General features: G+C 36.4%; 1 protein-coding gene across 3 annotated transcripts; it reads left to right on the top strand.

Annotated features, from left to right (window-relative positions):
* Nucleotides 1-857: 857 nt before the first annotated feature.
* LOC133882928 (uncharacterized) lies at nucleotides 858-16152 on the top strand. 3 transcript variants are annotated; one of them, XM_062322168.1, is made up of 15 exons: nucleotides 858-1031; nucleotides 1783-2420; nucleotides 3113-3181; nucleotides 8106-8187; nucleotides 8299-8355; nucleotides 9550-9605; nucleotides 11375-11609; nucleotides 12001-12084; nucleotides 12398-12472; nucleotides 13195-13278; nucleotides 14931-14995; nucleotides 15068-15311; nucleotides 15392-15480; nucleotides 15602-15716; nucleotides 15810-16152. In XM_062322168.1, exons 2-15 carry the CDS (start codon nucleotides 1837-1839, stop codon nucleotides 15849-15851), a joined length of 1881 nt encoding a protein of 626 aa, XP_062178152.1. In that variant the 5' UTR covers nucleotides 858-1031; nucleotides 1783-1836; the 3' UTR covers nucleotides 15852-16152. The 3 variants fall into 3 exon arrangements, with proteins under 3 accessions (XP_062178152.1, XP_062178153.1, XP_062178154.1); XM_062322169.1 differs by lacking the exon at nucleotides 3113-3181 and having other exon boundaries at nucleotides 859-1031; XM_062322170.1 differs by lacking the exons at nucleotides 858-1031; nucleotides 1783-2420; nucleotides 3113-3181 and adding an exon at nucleotides 6908-7556.
* The last annotated feature ends 270 nt before the right edge of the window (nucleotides 16153-16422 follow it).

Here is a 16422-nt window from a genome sequence, read left to right as displayed (position 1 = left end):
TGCTAGACTTCCCAAAATTTTATTCATAAATGATGTGTGACACATTTTTTAAGATAATAGATTATATGAGATTATAATATATCATTTTATGCTCCGTTTGTTTCGACGTAAAATGATTTCTGTAGTAAAATATTTTCGGCGAAATCATTTTCAGAAAAAATAATTTTTTTGAAAATATTTTTCAGCGTTTGGCTTGCACAAAAAAATTACGAAAGGCGAAAGTCAAAGTCTGGCGACTGTTGCTGGAATTCGGCAACGTTCGGTCGCTGTTGCCTGATTCCAGCGAGCAGGTTTGGCCGGATTCCGGCCATAATTTGGTCTGCCGGCTCCAGTGACGATGACTGAATGTCACTGGATTCCGGCGCCGGCAGTTTTCTGGTGGCTGGATGTTGCCGGATTCCGGCGCTGCCTAGATTCCAACGATCGACTATTGCCGAATTCCGGCAATCGGATATCAAACGTGCGTGTAAGGACGAAGAGTTTAATTTCAGAAAACGATTTACGGTTTTAAATCGTTTTTCAAAAATTAAAGAAGCTTTTACAGTCAAATTGGAAATGATTTTTGTTGACAATTATTTTCGCCTTTACCAAATGCTATAAAATACCAAAATTATTTTTCAAAAATTATTTTATGCCGAAACAAATAGAACATTAAAAACTAAATTTTGGAAAAAAAAATTTCGAGTAGCATTTCACAGTTTAACAATTTGATGGTAGAAATTAGCCGGAGGGCTGGATTTACTTTCTGGCCAACGGATATATATGGCAATATGGGGATTGGATTCGGACATTTCATCCAGATCCGATAACCGACCCAATCACAACCCGACGATATAAAGTCACGTGCCGCTCGCATTCCCACCTTCTTGCAATCTTGCCCTTACGATACAGCAGAGAAGCCCATAAATCTACACTCTCACGCTTCGAGCTCGAAACCTAAGCTTCTTTAAGCTTTGAGCCTCATACGAATTGCAATCTCGCTGTTCTTCAGTCTACGATTCGAAGCTCTACGTTTCCGTTTTGCTCTGAAGGTAATTTTTTAAATTCGCGCGAGAAACCCTAACAGTCCGTTTTGGCTGCTGAGAAATGGTGTAAGCCTCGGGATTAGAGGATAAGTGTTGTTCTTTTTGTTTGATTTCGTTTTACTTCCGTGTGATGCATCTGCCAGCAAATGGAATATCACGTGATTGTAATAAGGTCTTTGTTTTATTTCTGGGTGATTCTAGGGTTTGGAAATGAATATTGGATTGAAAGTTATGTTCCATTGTTAAATTAAGGCTTATATTTGATTAGTAAGTATATAAGGTTGTTAGAAATTGGATGGAAATTTTTTGCTGGATTTCTTTTTGGGAGAATGAAATTCAACCCTAGTTGTAAAAGAACTGAGTTTGATAAGGGTTTGCTTTTTTTTTTGGGGGGGGGAAGGATTTGTAGAATAGCCTCAAGTGATGTGTGTGGTTGCCGAGAAATGGTGGGAAAGAAAGAGAAATAGCATTTCTATTGTTTGGAACTGAAATATCTAACTTATATGATTATTTCAATGAGAATTATCTGTTTCGAGTTTTCAGTTTTCTTGGGCTCCAAAAAATGCAAAATTTAAAATTTCGGTATTGTATTTGTTTCTACCTATTGTCAGCAACCAAACAGAGTATCAGGTTTTTGGTCTTTACTTTTGATAGTTTTTTTTTTTTTGATAGGTAGCTTTTGGTCTTTACTATTTTGGCACTAATGTTCTTTTCTAGCTACGGTTGTGTTGAATTTTTTTTTTTTAATTGGTTGCAGATATCAGCAGCAGTAAGCTTTATCTGTTGTGTGGTTTTGAAGAAGAAAATTCTGATGGATTTTGACGCCTATGATTATTTGGAGAAAACTGTTGAAAACCCTGAGCCCCATAAAGAGAAGGAAGGTGCTCTTAATGGTGGTGGTGAAACTGGGAAGTCTGGAGACAAAGATCGTAGTCGCAGTTCGAGGCATAGGAGTGATGAGAGGGATGATAATGTGGAACGCCACTCAAAGCGCTTGAGATCAGGAGACGATTCGCGTGATCGTGATCGGAATAGAGAGAGAGGCTCATCTCATCAACGCTCGCGGTCCAGAGATGGAGAAAGGGATCGACACAGGAGTAGCCGGGAACATAAGGATAAGGAGAGAGATGGGGATAGAGATAGGGACAGGGAGGAGAGGAATGGGAAGGAGAGAGACAGGGATAGAGATAGAGAGCCAGATCGTGATCAGAACAAAGACAGGAGAGAACGTGGCCGCGAGAGTGAGAGGGACAGGGAGAGAGAGCAGTCACGTCGAAGCGGGAGTCGATCAGAAAGGCATCGGAGTGACCATGACGAAAGAGAGAGGAGTCGTGACGGGGAGTTCAGAGAAAGAGAAAGGGATAGGGAGTTAAGGGAACGGGAGAAAGAGAGCAGGTATTCATATATTTTCTTTGAAATATTTCATTGAAATGCATGGTGTAGGTGTCAAATCAATTGGAATTTACATAGACTCCGTGCTACTGGAATTAGCTTGCAAAAAAATGATTAAACTCTGTTTGTACTTGATAAGTGTTCATATTGTCACATGATTTATTACTATGAAATAAGTTGTCTGCATGAGCTTCATGATGTCATATTGATTGTATACCAACTTATTACTTATCAAAAAAAAAAAGAAAAAAAAAAGAATGTAGAATAGCTCTAATGAAAAGTGAACGTTACTTTATGATGTTATTTCATATAATTGCTAGTACATGCTTACTTATCAAAAAAAATTTCCAGTACATGCACTTTCAGATGTTAAATGGAATGATATAAGTCTTCTTAAGTTGATAGTGTTCTTTATGACCTATGTTATCACGCTGAATTGTAAAAGTGAAATGGGCTCTGAGCAATACTTTGTGTAGGAAAAAAAAGTTTCTCATTAAAAGATTTATGCTCTTGGGGACATAGAGAAGTTTTTGGTAGTTACGAATTGTAAGAAACTATTGGTAATCCACCAAAACTAATGGGTCAGATTTTTCATGCTAATATAATATGTTTCTTGCTAGTCTGCATGCTAATGATAATTAGGAATGAAATTCATTTGAAGTTACACAATTTAAAAGGAATAACTCTTCTTACAGCGTGTCAATTGCAACTAAGCACATGAGGAATCCCACCCATCTGGTGAAGTTGGGATCTGAAGGAAATGAGTGAGTTCTCTAAATTGAGTGGTTAGTGTTGATGTTTTCAAGCAACGATAGTATAGGTACTTTTTGGGAGGTAGGTTTGATCTTGTAAGACCTTAAATCAATGCTCTAAACATTTCAGAACCTTGGTGTTAGTTATGTGTGCTGTGGTTGGTCAACCTGATTTTATGCTCAAAATTGAGTGATTAGAGTGTTAATGCTTTCAGGCAATGATAAAATAGGGACTTTTGGGGAGGTAGGTTTAATGTTTTGACGCCTTACATTAGAGCTCTAAATATCTCAGTACATTGACTCAGCACTTTGGCCCTGGTTATGTACGTATACTTTGTAATCAGAAGGTGGATTTATCCTTCTCTGTTTTCTTCCCAGAAGTGAGTGTTCAGTTTGGTCATTTGTCCTAATGAGTGACATTTTTGTCGAAAGATGAAATGTTGGTGTATATTTGGTAAAGTTTTTGAAAAGTTTGTTTTTGTATTGTGTTTTGAAAAGAGTTTTTGAAAAGGGCCTTGGTCTTTGTGGTAGTCCCATGAGATCTAAGGTTCGAATCTCCTTGGGTGCAAACAATTTTTTGGGGCTTGTCCGATCCGTGTGGAGGGGGCGCTTTACATGGGTCTGAGGTTTACCTGACAGAGGTGGGTATACGAAGTAGCCCTGTCTTGGAGGGGTTCTCGTCATAAAAAAAAGGTGTTTTTGGTTAGGATCACATTTGAAAAATGGTATTTGTAGGGTCCATAGAAGAAAAGTGTTTGGTAAACTTTTTGAAAAGTGTGTTTTAGTGTTTTTGAAAAGCAAAAAATCTGAGAAGTGTTTTTGCCAAAAATGCGCAGCCTCCCTATTTTTTTTTTTATTATTATTTTTTGTTTTGTTTTAGGTAAGAAGTTTGCTCTACACCTGAAAAAAATAAGCATTTGTTTGCTCAAACTATTCTTATAAGGTGTAGGAAGTTTCTTAAAAAGTTTTTTGTATTTTTTTTGTTTGAAGAACGTAAGAGGACAATGGTGGAATTAAAGGTTTTTTTTTTCCTCAATACTCTCTACCATTGGACGACTGCCATTGATTGTTTTCATTTTTCTAGCTTTCATGATTTTTTAGATTTTTTCCCCCTTTTATGGTTAGGGGTTTATCTTCTATACATCTTGTGTACTTGGGTTGCGCTTTTTAATGAATTCCATTTACTTATCTAAGAAAGAAAAGTGTTTTGTTAGGTAACGATTTTTTAAAAAGTGTGTTTTTATGGTTGAAAAGAGAAAAGGCTTTCCAAACACGTTACCAAACATGGTCTTGGTTTTCCAATTTGTTTGTTAGTGAGTTGAAAGCAGCTCAATCTGCAGCAGGTTTAAATTTTCAACTTGTGGAGTCATGCTCCAGAATGTTATTACAGATGGCACGAATACTTGATCGAATTCAATTGTTGAGGCTTGAAGATGGGCCTTGATTGAGGGGAGAGTGTCATGTACTACTGCACAAACAGTTTTCTTTATCCTTGCTATACCGTTTATATGCTACGAACATCTTGTGGCATGTTTTTTATTTTTTATTACAAACATCTTGTGGTATGTATTCTGCATATAAAGACATTCTGTTGTTCTTCGTTGTTCGTGTCTCACCCACTCTACATTCTACTTTTGGTGGGGCCTGATTTTATGATATTTTCTGAGTTTTTAATGATTAACTGGGATCATGGGGTCAAAGGTATGTCATTTACTTGCCTTAATGAGTTGTTGATATTCATTTGGTGACGTGTTCTTTGATAAATCGGCGGTTAGTTGGGAAGGAACTTAATGGAGAACTGCTTCTTAGGTGTTCTCATAATTGTAACAGAATATATGTTTCATCATCTCTTTTTCCATGTCCCATGTTTAACCTGTTAGGGTGCAGCCTAGTGGTCAAAGGGCGGGCTTGGGATGAGCCGTAGGCTCGGACATCCTGGGTTCAATTCCACACTAGAAGTTCCTCTGGATTACCTGATACATAGTTTTTGCTGGTGGGGTCGTGTATCTTGGGTTTACTCCCCAGGGTTGGGTCTGAGGAGCCCTTCCTTGGTGAGGTTCCACGTTAACCAAAAAAAAAAAAAATCTTCTTCTTTGTCTGCTGCTGCTGCTGCTGCTGCTTCTCTGACATTTTTGAGCTGTCAGGTTGATGACTTCTTTTTTGTTGGATTTTCCCTCATGTTCACATGGCCAATATCTTCCATATTTGTTTTTGCACCACCACCACCACCACCATCGTCATTCATCATCATCATCTTTTTCTTATTGTTCTTGTTATTGATGTTTACATTGTTTTTGATCTTTTAGTTGATTGTAGTGTGCTTGCAAGTTCATGCTGGTAATCATTATTATTTGTTAAGGGTAAATGTGCTGTTTTCATGTGTCACTTTTGTAGGTAAAGAAAAAGTTTTGCGACTTCTGAGTGAAAGGCTTCTTATTTCCTTGCTTTCTCCCTATTTTTTTTTTCTCTCCCGTGTTCCCCCTTTTTTTGGGGAGTGGGGGTTGGTTGCATCGTGCTTGTGTGTGTATGACATTGTTGTTCTATGCTTAGTTAATTGCATTTAGGCCGAGGTGGTGGGTCATGGTTATTGAGCTATATTATGAGAATGTGGGTCTAGTCCACGTTCTCAAGTTATAATTTGGGCTATATTATGGAAAAAAATTGTCGCCAACATATGTATAGTAGGGGCAATGCCTCAGTCCTAGAACCATATGTTTAGTCGGGGTACTGCCTGGTCCACACTTTCTCTCTTTCTATATGCCTTTTCTGGTTGCTTAGTTACTTAGACCCTAGGAAGTTGATATGAGATACTTGTTTATGAAATTTGAAATTCAACGGAGCTGTTGACCATTTCTATAGTGTTGATAAGTAGGACACTCGGGGGAGTTCTGAAATTAACTTGACATAAACAAGTGTAAGCATTTAGTGCTGTTGATTGAAACATCTGCAGTGAAAGAATCTACTTGTATCTGCCCCTTCTGTGTTGTTAAGCTTAGTTGTTAGGGAAACGATTTGTCCTCTTATCTTTAGATTTGAGTCCAGGTTGCCAATATGTTTTCCTCTTTTATTTGGCATGAATTCTGTGTCCATCCAACTGGACACAGGTTCTGCATTTGATGTGGAAGTACAATCTAACGAGTCACCGTTTCTTTACCTTAGTTTTGCTTATTTTGGGCCCATTCTTTCCTCCAAGTATACTGCTCGCTTTTTTAACGGGTTTTATACTATAATCTAAATGAATTTTCTACACTGGTAGTACTTAAGTTTAATATAGTTACTATTTAACAGTATTAAAAATTCTGTATATTGAACATTAGATTCTGGGAACTCGCAGATATGCTAGAGCAATCTTCAGATGGTCTTTCTGGCAATTGCGCCAGGCACAGGAACTCAAGGTCATGGGTTTTTAACGTTTCTCTTAAACTTTCTGGAATCTCTCTGGAAGCTTGCATTGCAAGATTGGGGGGTTCGATGTTGGGGGTTTTGACCATGGCGGTGCTGTAATGTTTTGATTTTTGTTATCCTCCACCTTTAAACTCAGTAGCTTGATTGTATTTATTCTGTTGCAGAAATGCTGGTGGGGGAGTGATGGGCTTTGCTTAAGAGAAGCAGTTCATCTTCTGATGCCTGTGGGGAATTTAATGTTCTGATGACTATGAGATTGGCGATTATTCTTTTGCATATATTATAGGTCGATTTATTGTTGATATGTTTGATTGCCTGTCATGAAGTTTTAGGTTTTAGATGACCATTGCTTTCCTATTTATATCCTTCTCAAAGTCTCATAAACTATTATCAATTCTCTGAGTTGATGTTAAGTGTAATTGTGCAATTGACTGCAAGTTGTTTTCAGTATTCACTGAAGAGAATTTTCTGGATCTTCTTTTGCAATTATTGATTCCTGGAAATTAATTTTTCCCAATTAAATCCTTTTGCTTTTGCATTTCCTTCATTATTTTCTTTGACCTTTTATACTTTCCTTACAAGCACTTACATTTTCTAACAAGAAACTTTATACAGTTTGCATATTGTGTCTTATTTTCTGAGCTTTTCCAACTGTGAGACTCTAGAGCCCAAGCTTTTTTTTTATAAGCATTGATAAGTTCTGATCGGCTTGCATATTGTGCGAGTCCACTTTTTTGTGTTACTTGAGTACAATGTGATGTCACTAGTATGAGTTTACAAATGAAAATGGGGCTGTAGACCTAATTTTGAGGTCTCAGTTTTGTTCTATCTGCTTTTTGGAATATGAACTTTTAACAGGTTCCAAATTAATGCAATTAGGTCCTTGGGTACTGCCGTCAATACAACATGATGATGCTGTTTCATTTATGATTATGTTGTTCCCAATGTTTTCATTACCTTTAATTGCCACGTCTTTCTCCAGGTTGGTCCTTATCATATTTTAAGATGAAACAGTCTTTCGATTTCACCATCTGCCTGCATTGGTAATTTCATGTTAACTTTGTGTAGTTCCCTGCAGGATTGTTTCTTGGGTTTGTCATTTTTACACATAGTGAAGAATAATTTGCTGCAATTTTCGGACTGCTATTTTCTTCCTTTTCATTTTCAATGCAGGGCAATTTTTGCCACATCAAATAAATTTGTAGTTTTTTTTTTGATAAGTAAGAGAAATATCATTAAAAAGTGCAAAGCGCAATCAAGTACACATGAAGTATACAAGAAAGGCATCTAAGAGGAAGTAGAAAACAATACAAGGAAATCATTAAAACTAAACGTTAAAGGTGCGAGGAACGCAGCCGACCAAGAGTACAAAGAATGAAAGAAAATAAATTTGCAGTTGCGAGGAAAATAATATAAATTTCGCTTTTAGAGTGTTTAGCTCAGCTTGTTTTTCCATTAGAGTTATTCATTAACAATTTTTTCAGTTCTTAAACAGTTTGGGTTTATATTTCACATTTTCATTCTCTTGCAGACGATATAAAGAGAAAAAGGAGGAAGTGACTGAACCAGAGGCTGATCCTGAACGGGATCAGAGGACAGTATTTGCTTACCAGGTAATCAAATACATTTTCCATAGGCCTTATATTTGTACTCTTGCCTTAAATTTTTTGTCAACTATATTTCCCATGAGATCTGACTTATTTTCTTGGCATTAATTTATGAAGATTTGTTTGAAGGCAAATGAAAGAGATGTATATGAGTTCTTCTCAAGGGCTGGCAAGGTTGGTTTTTGTTAAATGTTTTGGTTTGTATTGAAATTTTATCTTCTGTTTTATATATGTAATCTTTCAGAAATTATAGGATGTTATAGACTAAAAGTTCTAAACGGTAATAATTATGAAGAAATTAACCATTATATACTGTTCACTTTGTACTTTCTGTTTTAGACCAATGATCTCTAGCTTATATGGCACTTCCCCTCCCCATAGGGATGGGTTGGAGGGTTAGATTATGGGTTTAAACTTGTTGTAGGGTTTGCATGGGAAGAAACCAGAGGGAGAGGAGGCTATGTGTTTTCTACATAGCCTCTCACCTCACAATATATATGTGAAATTCAATACAAAGACCAAAGTACCCTTTTCAACCCTTTTAACCCTAAGAAGCTCTTCTAACAAAACTCATTAGCTGCATGGATAACTTACTACTACTACTAATAATAAAAAAAGTCCTCCTTTAGGATAGGTAGGTGAGTTGCTAGCTACTTAAAAAAAAAGGAAAGGGACTTGCTAGCTGTACGTTGAAATACATTAATAAATTTTTTTTAGTATATCATATAAATTTACTAGAAAGTTTTGTGGGGTCCCTTTTGTAGTCTGTGCTTCTATGAAGCTAATTTTTTTTGATAAGTAAGGTTGCAATTTATTAAAAAAGTTTAAGGCGCCCCTACGTACACATGCAGCATACAATAGAGCTCTTACAAACCCAGAACCCCCAAAACAGCAAAAGAACCCGTCAAGCCCTCCCAGCCAGAAAGCACCCATAACACCCAAAACCCACATGAAACTTGATCCCAAAAAACAGTTGAAGCCCCCATCAAAACCCTCCCCGAAAACACCCAATGGAGTGGAATACCTTGGCCTTAATTCTATTTTTACCTTTGACATCCTAGTTCTCAAATTTGGTTTCAATATTTGTTTCTGTCTGAGTGGAATGCAGTGAAACAAAATTTGGAATAAGTGACTACGTGTTTAGGGAAAGATAAATTCTGAATGTATTTAACATAAATCTAACTGACATGTCTCAAAATGAGACAGAAAAAGTGTTCAGTTCAACTTTGTTGAGATTTTTACCTCATTTAACTCTATCCATTGCTCACATACACACACAAGTGCTGTAACATTTCTCTGTGTGTTGATTTTTTCTTCTCTCTCTCTCTAAAGGTAATTGTTACCATGTTGCTTTGTCTCTCATCTCAGGTGCGAGACGTACGCCTTATAATGGATCGCAATTCAAGACGTTCTAAGGGAGTTGGGTATGTTTCATCTAGCTATATGACCCAGGCTCGCATGCATGTTGGTTGATCATGTTTTGATTTTACATATATATTGTAGCCGATATGTTTTTGAAGTTTGTCAAACTAAAATCCCTTAAATTAGTGCTACATTCTTATTTTAGTTAAATAAATGAAGGTATCAGAGGAACAGCTTCTACAACTTATGGTATTAGCAGAAACTTGTCTCACATATGGTTTGGATGCCTATGCATATTGTAAACAGTGAAAAAGGCTAGAGATATAAAGGAATTTTTTTTTTTAAAACTTATATAAAAAAAAATTGTTTTGTTTTGCTCTAGCTATGATGAAACATGAGAGGAGGCAGCCCAAAATCAGACAAAATGAATGCTATCATATTATGTTAACATGTCAATTAAAAAAATTCATCTAAATCCACATGTAGTTTGCCTTTAACAAAACCTTGTTTAGTGTTGGTTATCGTTGTTTTCCTATATGTCCATTTAAGTAAGTGGCTCTTTTTCTTTCTTCAAATGCAAAAGATAAAGTTAACTATTGTCGGGTATGGGAAAAGGTAGAGAAGAGAAAAATGTCAAAACAAATAAGACCAGATAGTCTGATATTTTGGCATACCAAAATGTAGTTTATATGATTGGAAATAAATGATATGTTATTTGGATTTATTCTCAAATAAAGTAAAGAGATATATTTGGTTAATGCAGAATGGGCCTTATTAGGTGAGTAAGATGAGTATTCCTTTATTTTGTGATATGGATGATTGAAGCATGTTTCGGATTTTGTTTCCAGGTATTTTAATCGGTGATATATTTCTCATAGGTTGTGACATTAGATAGTCGAGTGGGTATGAATTAGAATAATTTGATTTGCTTGTAGCATTCTTTCATCCGCACCCTGTGCAAGGATAATTTCCTGGAACTACTGCCAGATCTTCCCTGACCTGTGTGTCTTGCTTGATTGAAATGAGGCAATGGGTATATCATTGCTGGACGTAGGTACTGTTGCTTGGGGAGGAAAGTATTCTGGTTAAATGAGAAAATGGTGATGGGGTTTTCAATTAAGTGATTTCCATGTTTCATCTATTTTAGAAACAAACTGAAACCATGTAGCAAGAAATTGAACAAAACACCACAAATGTTGCATTGGTGCTTATGTATGTGCATTGCGAGAGTCACCGCGGATTGGATGGAAAAGGAGGAAGTCTTTTCTTGTTGAGAGAATATTGGCTGCAAAAAGGTTGAGCTTCAAAAGGCTGAGGGTTTGAGGTAGTTGGTTGGCAACAGAAGTCAAAGAATATGGTTGTTCACGAATCTGGGAGAAGAAAAGGTCAAATGCACCAAAAGTTAAGGAAATCGTGAGAAGACCCCACTCTATGAGGTGGCTTCATGATTTAAGACATGGTTATGGGAGTGATCCTAGTTTCTTGCTTAGGAATTGTACCAATGTTAGATATATCATGAAAGAGTCATTGGCCGTTTCATAGGGTGTAAATTGAGAGTGATTGGTTTTAAAGGGAAGTGAAATGTTATTAACTTGTTATTCATTTAAATTACTGCTTGAGAGTGGAATAGTTAGAATGGTTAGAATGATATGGTTTTCTTTTGTACTTCATGCGGTGTATCTAGGATTGGTCCTCCAACAGCAATGATGGATAGAAAATTTGACCATTTGTTTTGAACTGTGTGGAGCCTGCTGCATTATTATGTTTGTGTATTTGTTTCATAATTATTTCTATTGATTCCTTTTGATCCTAACTATATTTCTCTTGGCAGGTATATTGAGTTCTATGATGCAATGTCTGTCCCTATGGCAATAGCACTCTCTGGTCAGCCTCTTCTTGGTCAGCCAGTTATGGTAAAGCCATCAGAAGCTGAAAAGAATCTGGTACAATCAACTACAGCTGTGGCTACTGGACCAGGTGGGCTTATAGGCCCCTATTCAGGAGGGGCTAGAAGGCTGTATGTTGGCAATCTGCATTTCAACATGACTGAAGCTGATCTTCGTCAGGTAAGCAAATTTTGTGGGCCAACATTCTGTAGAATCTGCAGGGCATTACTTATATAAAAAAAAAAGAATCTGCAGGGCATTATATTGTAGAAGTTATCGATTGGACTAGTGTCTCAATAGGAGGAGGCTGGTAAATCGGGATGGGCTATTCCACCTTGTTATAGTTCATATGCTTTTGTTGTTTGTTTTTACATTCTCTTTATATATTCTTAATTTTAAATAACATGAGAGGAGTTTCATTAATATAGATGCTCTTTGGTCTTCTCATTAGTTTTCATGATTTATTTTTTCTTTGTTATGGTTATCATGCCTTGTAGTTATTTTTCTTTGAATTCTTGATATGTTTATTCCTCTAAATAAATTATGTAGATCCTTTGCTTTGAATGTTCAGGTGTTTGAAGCATTTGGTCAAGTAGAGCTGGTGCAGTTGCCTCTTGATGAAACTGGACATTGCAAAGGTTTTGGCTTTGTCCAGGTGAGCAACACTATTAAAACATATAATGATATACTGAAACTGCCTGAAAACGCACCACCCCAAATTGCTAAACAACATATGATTTGCATACTTAACTGAAAGTCATAAGTATTAAACGATATAATGAGTCCTTTACATTGATAGATTGATATTAGGTTTCAATATGCATACAGCTTGTTATTTCTAAATCAAATGGTATGCTACCTGATATGGCGTTCTTCGTTGCCTCTACTGTTGTTCAGGTGGCCATGTAAGATGCTCATTAAGTTTCCTACTGAGTCAGTGGGCTAATTGAATAAGTTGTTTATTGCAGTTTATACGCCTTGAAGATGCTAGAAATGCACTGAGTCTGAATCAACAATTGGAAATTGCTGGTCGGCTCATCAAGGTATTGCACTCAAGTCTTTGTTCATACTCATGTTAGGTGTGTGAAGTTTTAGGCTTTACATTCTCTTGCCACATTGGGTGTCAAGCAACAAGGATTGCGTTTTTTCACTTGTTAGATGCCTCTATGAACATGTAAGACCACAATTTATTTTGTTGAATGTGCATGCAAACTAATGGGGTTCAATTGTTTTGTTATCTAGAGCTGGTGTAATTCTAGTCATATATTTGCTTCCCCCCCCCCCCAGTTGGGGTCCTTTTTTGTAATGTACGCATATAGATGTGTTGCTCCATATATTTACTATGGTACAGTGTACTAGTTCATCATTTTAACGTCTGCTTCTTGTCATTTATAATATTGTTAAATGGTTGTCTTGAGTAGCAGCATATCAGTCAATACCATAACTTAAAAAGAATTTTACTTAGTGATCCAGAGTGATGCCCAAGGTCTATCCTTTCAGATCAAATTTTGATTTTTTGGCTGTCACTGGTCTTTACTAACTTAGCAGGTGCTTCTGCATAAATCTTGAGGGCATTCTTTTTCTGTCATTGCTGCATGATTGAATGGTATATGTCATACAACAAATCCTTATCATGTGGTCTCCTGCTTGGAATATTCTCTTATTCCTTTTCTTTTCTTCGTCTTCTTCTTCTTTCTTCTTTCTTCTTTCTTTCTTTTCTTTCTTTCCTTTTTTTTTTTTTTTTTTTTTTTTTTTTTTTTTTCAGGTTTCAGCTGTTACTGATCAAACAGGAATGCTAGAGATTGGAGGAAATCCTGGTGACTTTGATGATGATGAAGGAGGTGGCTTGGTTAGTTAGACTTCTATTATATTTGTTATCTTTTATTTATTTAGTTTTTTAAATTTGTTTCTCTCCCTTGAAGTTGGTTGAAGGAGTAAGGCTTAATGCACAATCTTTCTTTCTTTCCATTTTTTTTTTAAATATTTAATTTTTTAAATACCACTGCTGTTATTATTTGTTTGTTTCATCTGTTCACTAGTGATGGCAATCTTACATGATAACTAGGAAGCTGTGGCTCTGTGCCAAGTAAAGTTTGGAGATTGTTCTATTAGCCTGAAAGCTTCCACTGCATCCACTGCATCCACTGCTTCTGTATAATGCTCACTATTACTATAGTTGGTTCAGTGGGATTTTAATGAGTATTGCTTTGGCTATTAAGTGGCCTTTTCCTTTAGGCAGTATCATGCGCTGATCTGGATATATGCTTGCATTATCTGCTTATACAAAGCTGATGAAAATGTTTGATTTTAAATATTAAAGTTGATTCAAAAGCCTATCAAGTCCGGGGAGCTTGTCAATTTCACTTCAATGCAGAATAAAGATTGCTTGTGTACTGCTTTGGTTTGGTAGCAGATGAGGAACTTGAATTAGATAACTCTTCCAAATGGGAAGCCATTTATTAAGGAGTTTTTTTGACTGGGCGCTTATTCCTGTATGCAAGCAAATTTCATTTTTGGAAATTTAAATATCTGAATTAATCTTTGCTTTCTTTCTCTGTCTTTTGTCGCCCCCTCCCAGATATCTGCAGTAATTAACATAGATATTAAGGTGCATCAAAAGAAGAGTTTTTAGAGTTGCAGTGAGAATATGATTTCTAGGCCCAAATGAGGGTGTTTTGCTATTATTTTCGGTGTTAGTACATTTGTCTTTTCTGCTACTTGGTAATTCAAACCAGGCATGGAGAGCTGTTCCTTGAGTTGAATATTCTCCTTAAAAGCTACAAAACAGCCTTTTCATTAATAGCAATTGACAATTGTGCTATCTTTGGTATGGTGATAAGGTGATAAATGATATTGCCTCTCCCTTGGGTCGTTTTAAAATGTTTTTCAACTGAAGGTTTCATTCTTTTAGGCAGTTAACAGGGCTGTCCTCTCTTTTGGTATGATAGAGTTGTTTCTTGTTTTTGTCACTGAATTTTTTGATTTCCAACTACATCTAGTGCTGTTGCACTTGCTTCTTGTAGCTACTGTGTTGTCATTGTTAGTGGTGTTAATGGCGCTGCTGTTGTCATGAAAGTGCTACTATGACTTGCTGGAAATCTTAACATCATGGTGACAAAATACATGATTCTTAACTTTTTCTGTCATAAATTCAATATCCAAAAGTTTTAGATATTGTGCCTTTTTTTTTTTCATTTGCATGTCTCAATTATGTATTTACATTCCTTTGTATGCTAGATTTTCTTTATAGGTGTTTCTCTTGTATACATCTCATGTGCTATGGTTACAACCTTTTTTGCGAATAAATTCAATATATTGATTTTTGATATGTGTAAATTCAATATATTAATTATCAAAAGATTGTTTTACATTTCTCTTCGCTAAGTTATCTATCTCTCTATCTCTTGAATATTCTGGTTGGTCTATTATTAAACATTTGTTTTTTAATTCCGGTTAAATAAATCATTGGCCAATCTGACCTGTTTTTCTTTTAATTCTCAGTCACTAAATGCACGTTCTCGAGCACTTCTCATGCAGAAGTTGGATCGCAGTGGCACTGCATCTAGGTTTGTCTCTCCCTTATTTGTTATTATACTTGAAATTGGCCTGTTCGATCTGAGATTTTCTTCCTTCTGCAGTATTGCTAGTTCCGTTGGCACTACTGCTGTCAATAACACTGGCCTTACTTTACCACCGCCACCTATCCTAGGACCAGGAGCTACTCCTCTGGTACCTCCGGTGGTTGCTCCCCTCACTTTTCCTGCTCTTGCTGGACTTGGCGCAGGTCTTCAAGTTCCCACTTCTGCAGTGCCAACTATTGATACAATTGGTGTTCCGAGTGAATGTTTATTACTGAAGGATATGTTTGATCCAAAAGTTGAGGTTGGTGGGCATAGCTTTTTTAAATAGTTCTGTTCATATTCCTGTTGCTGATTATTTTTTTAATGATCTCCCTTTTGCAGACGGAGCCAGATTTTGATTTGGATATCAAAGAAGATGTTCAAGAAGAATGTTTAAAGTTCGGAAAATTGAAACATATTTTTGTGGAGAAGTAAGTTTAGTGTGCAGCCTTTTTCTTTTTTTTTTTTTTTTTTTTTTTTTTTTTTTTTTATTCCATTTTCCCTTGATACTTGGGTCTTGGGGCTTATATATTTATGTATATTGATTAACAGGCACAGTGCTGGTTTTGTGTACTTGCGATTTGAGAATACACAAGGTGCAGTCGCCGCACAGCGTGCTCTCCATGGAAGATGGTTTGCTGGAAAGATGATTACCGCGACATATATGGTAATCATGTTTTCTATGGCTTCATTTTGTTTTATTTTTTTCAATACTTATTGCATAATAAAAAAACTAAAAATAAAATTCACGTGCATGCAGGTACCCCAGGCATATGAGACCAAGTTCCCTGAAAGTAGATAGGATTGTGGATTCTGGATGTACAATGGGAGTCTAAAAGAGTAGTCCGTATGCCTATTGATGCTGCGTTTTATTGCTGCCTCTTAAGGGTCTTCAGTTTTGAGTTTTTGTTTTTTTTTGGGGTGGGGGGGGAGGAGGGGATGCGAGGGAGAGAAGCTTCTGTACAATAAATAGTTATCCTCAGGTGTCGGAAATGAGTTGCTAATAGCAGAAGATTGTGAAAAGAAGTCAATACTTTTAACATTGTATGAAATTGTTACTGCCTTTTACCATCAAAATCTAAGAGTTACTGTTTGGAGGCCAACTGATGCTCTCTTTTGTTATCTAGAGGTTTTGGCTACCATTTCTGGCTGTCAGCTTCTCTTGATTATACTTTTTTGTGCAACTCATGCTCTATGTTATCTTGCCTGCTATTGGTTTTAAGTTTAGTTTTGCAGCTTATGGCTTTTGAAGCCCTCTCCCAACCTCTAAGAGAAATGATCCGTACACTCATTTCTCACAACAGCCCCACAACAAGATGACGTGGTTGGTAATATTTTATTATTTTTTTACAAAAAGAAATGAAAACAAAACA

This window comes from Alnus glutinosa, chromosome 11 (assembly GCF_958979055.1).
Source record: "Alnus glutinosa chromosome 11, dhAlnGlut1.1, whole genome shotgun sequence".
Taxonomy (NCBI): Eukaryota; Viridiplantae; Streptophyta; class Magnoliopsida; order Fagales; family Betulaceae; genus Alnus; species Alnus glutinosa.
This window is presented reverse-complemented; position numbering and strand designations above follow the sequence as displayed.

Excerpts from the sequence above, each read along its gene's own strand:
- LOC133882928 (XM_062322168.1), top strand. The coding sequence starts at position 1,837 with ATGGATTTTGACGCCTATGATTATTTGGAGAAAACTGTTGAAAACCCT. Across the intron at positions 8,356-9,549 it reads TCTTCTCAAGGGCTGGCAAG|GTGCGAGACGTACGCCTTAT; the intron begins GTTGGTTTTTGT and ends CTCTCATCTCAG. Across the intron at positions 12,473-13,194 it reads TTGCTGGTCGGCTCATCAAG|GTTTCAGCTGTTACTGATCA; the intron begins GTATTGCACTCA and ends TTTTTTTTTCAG.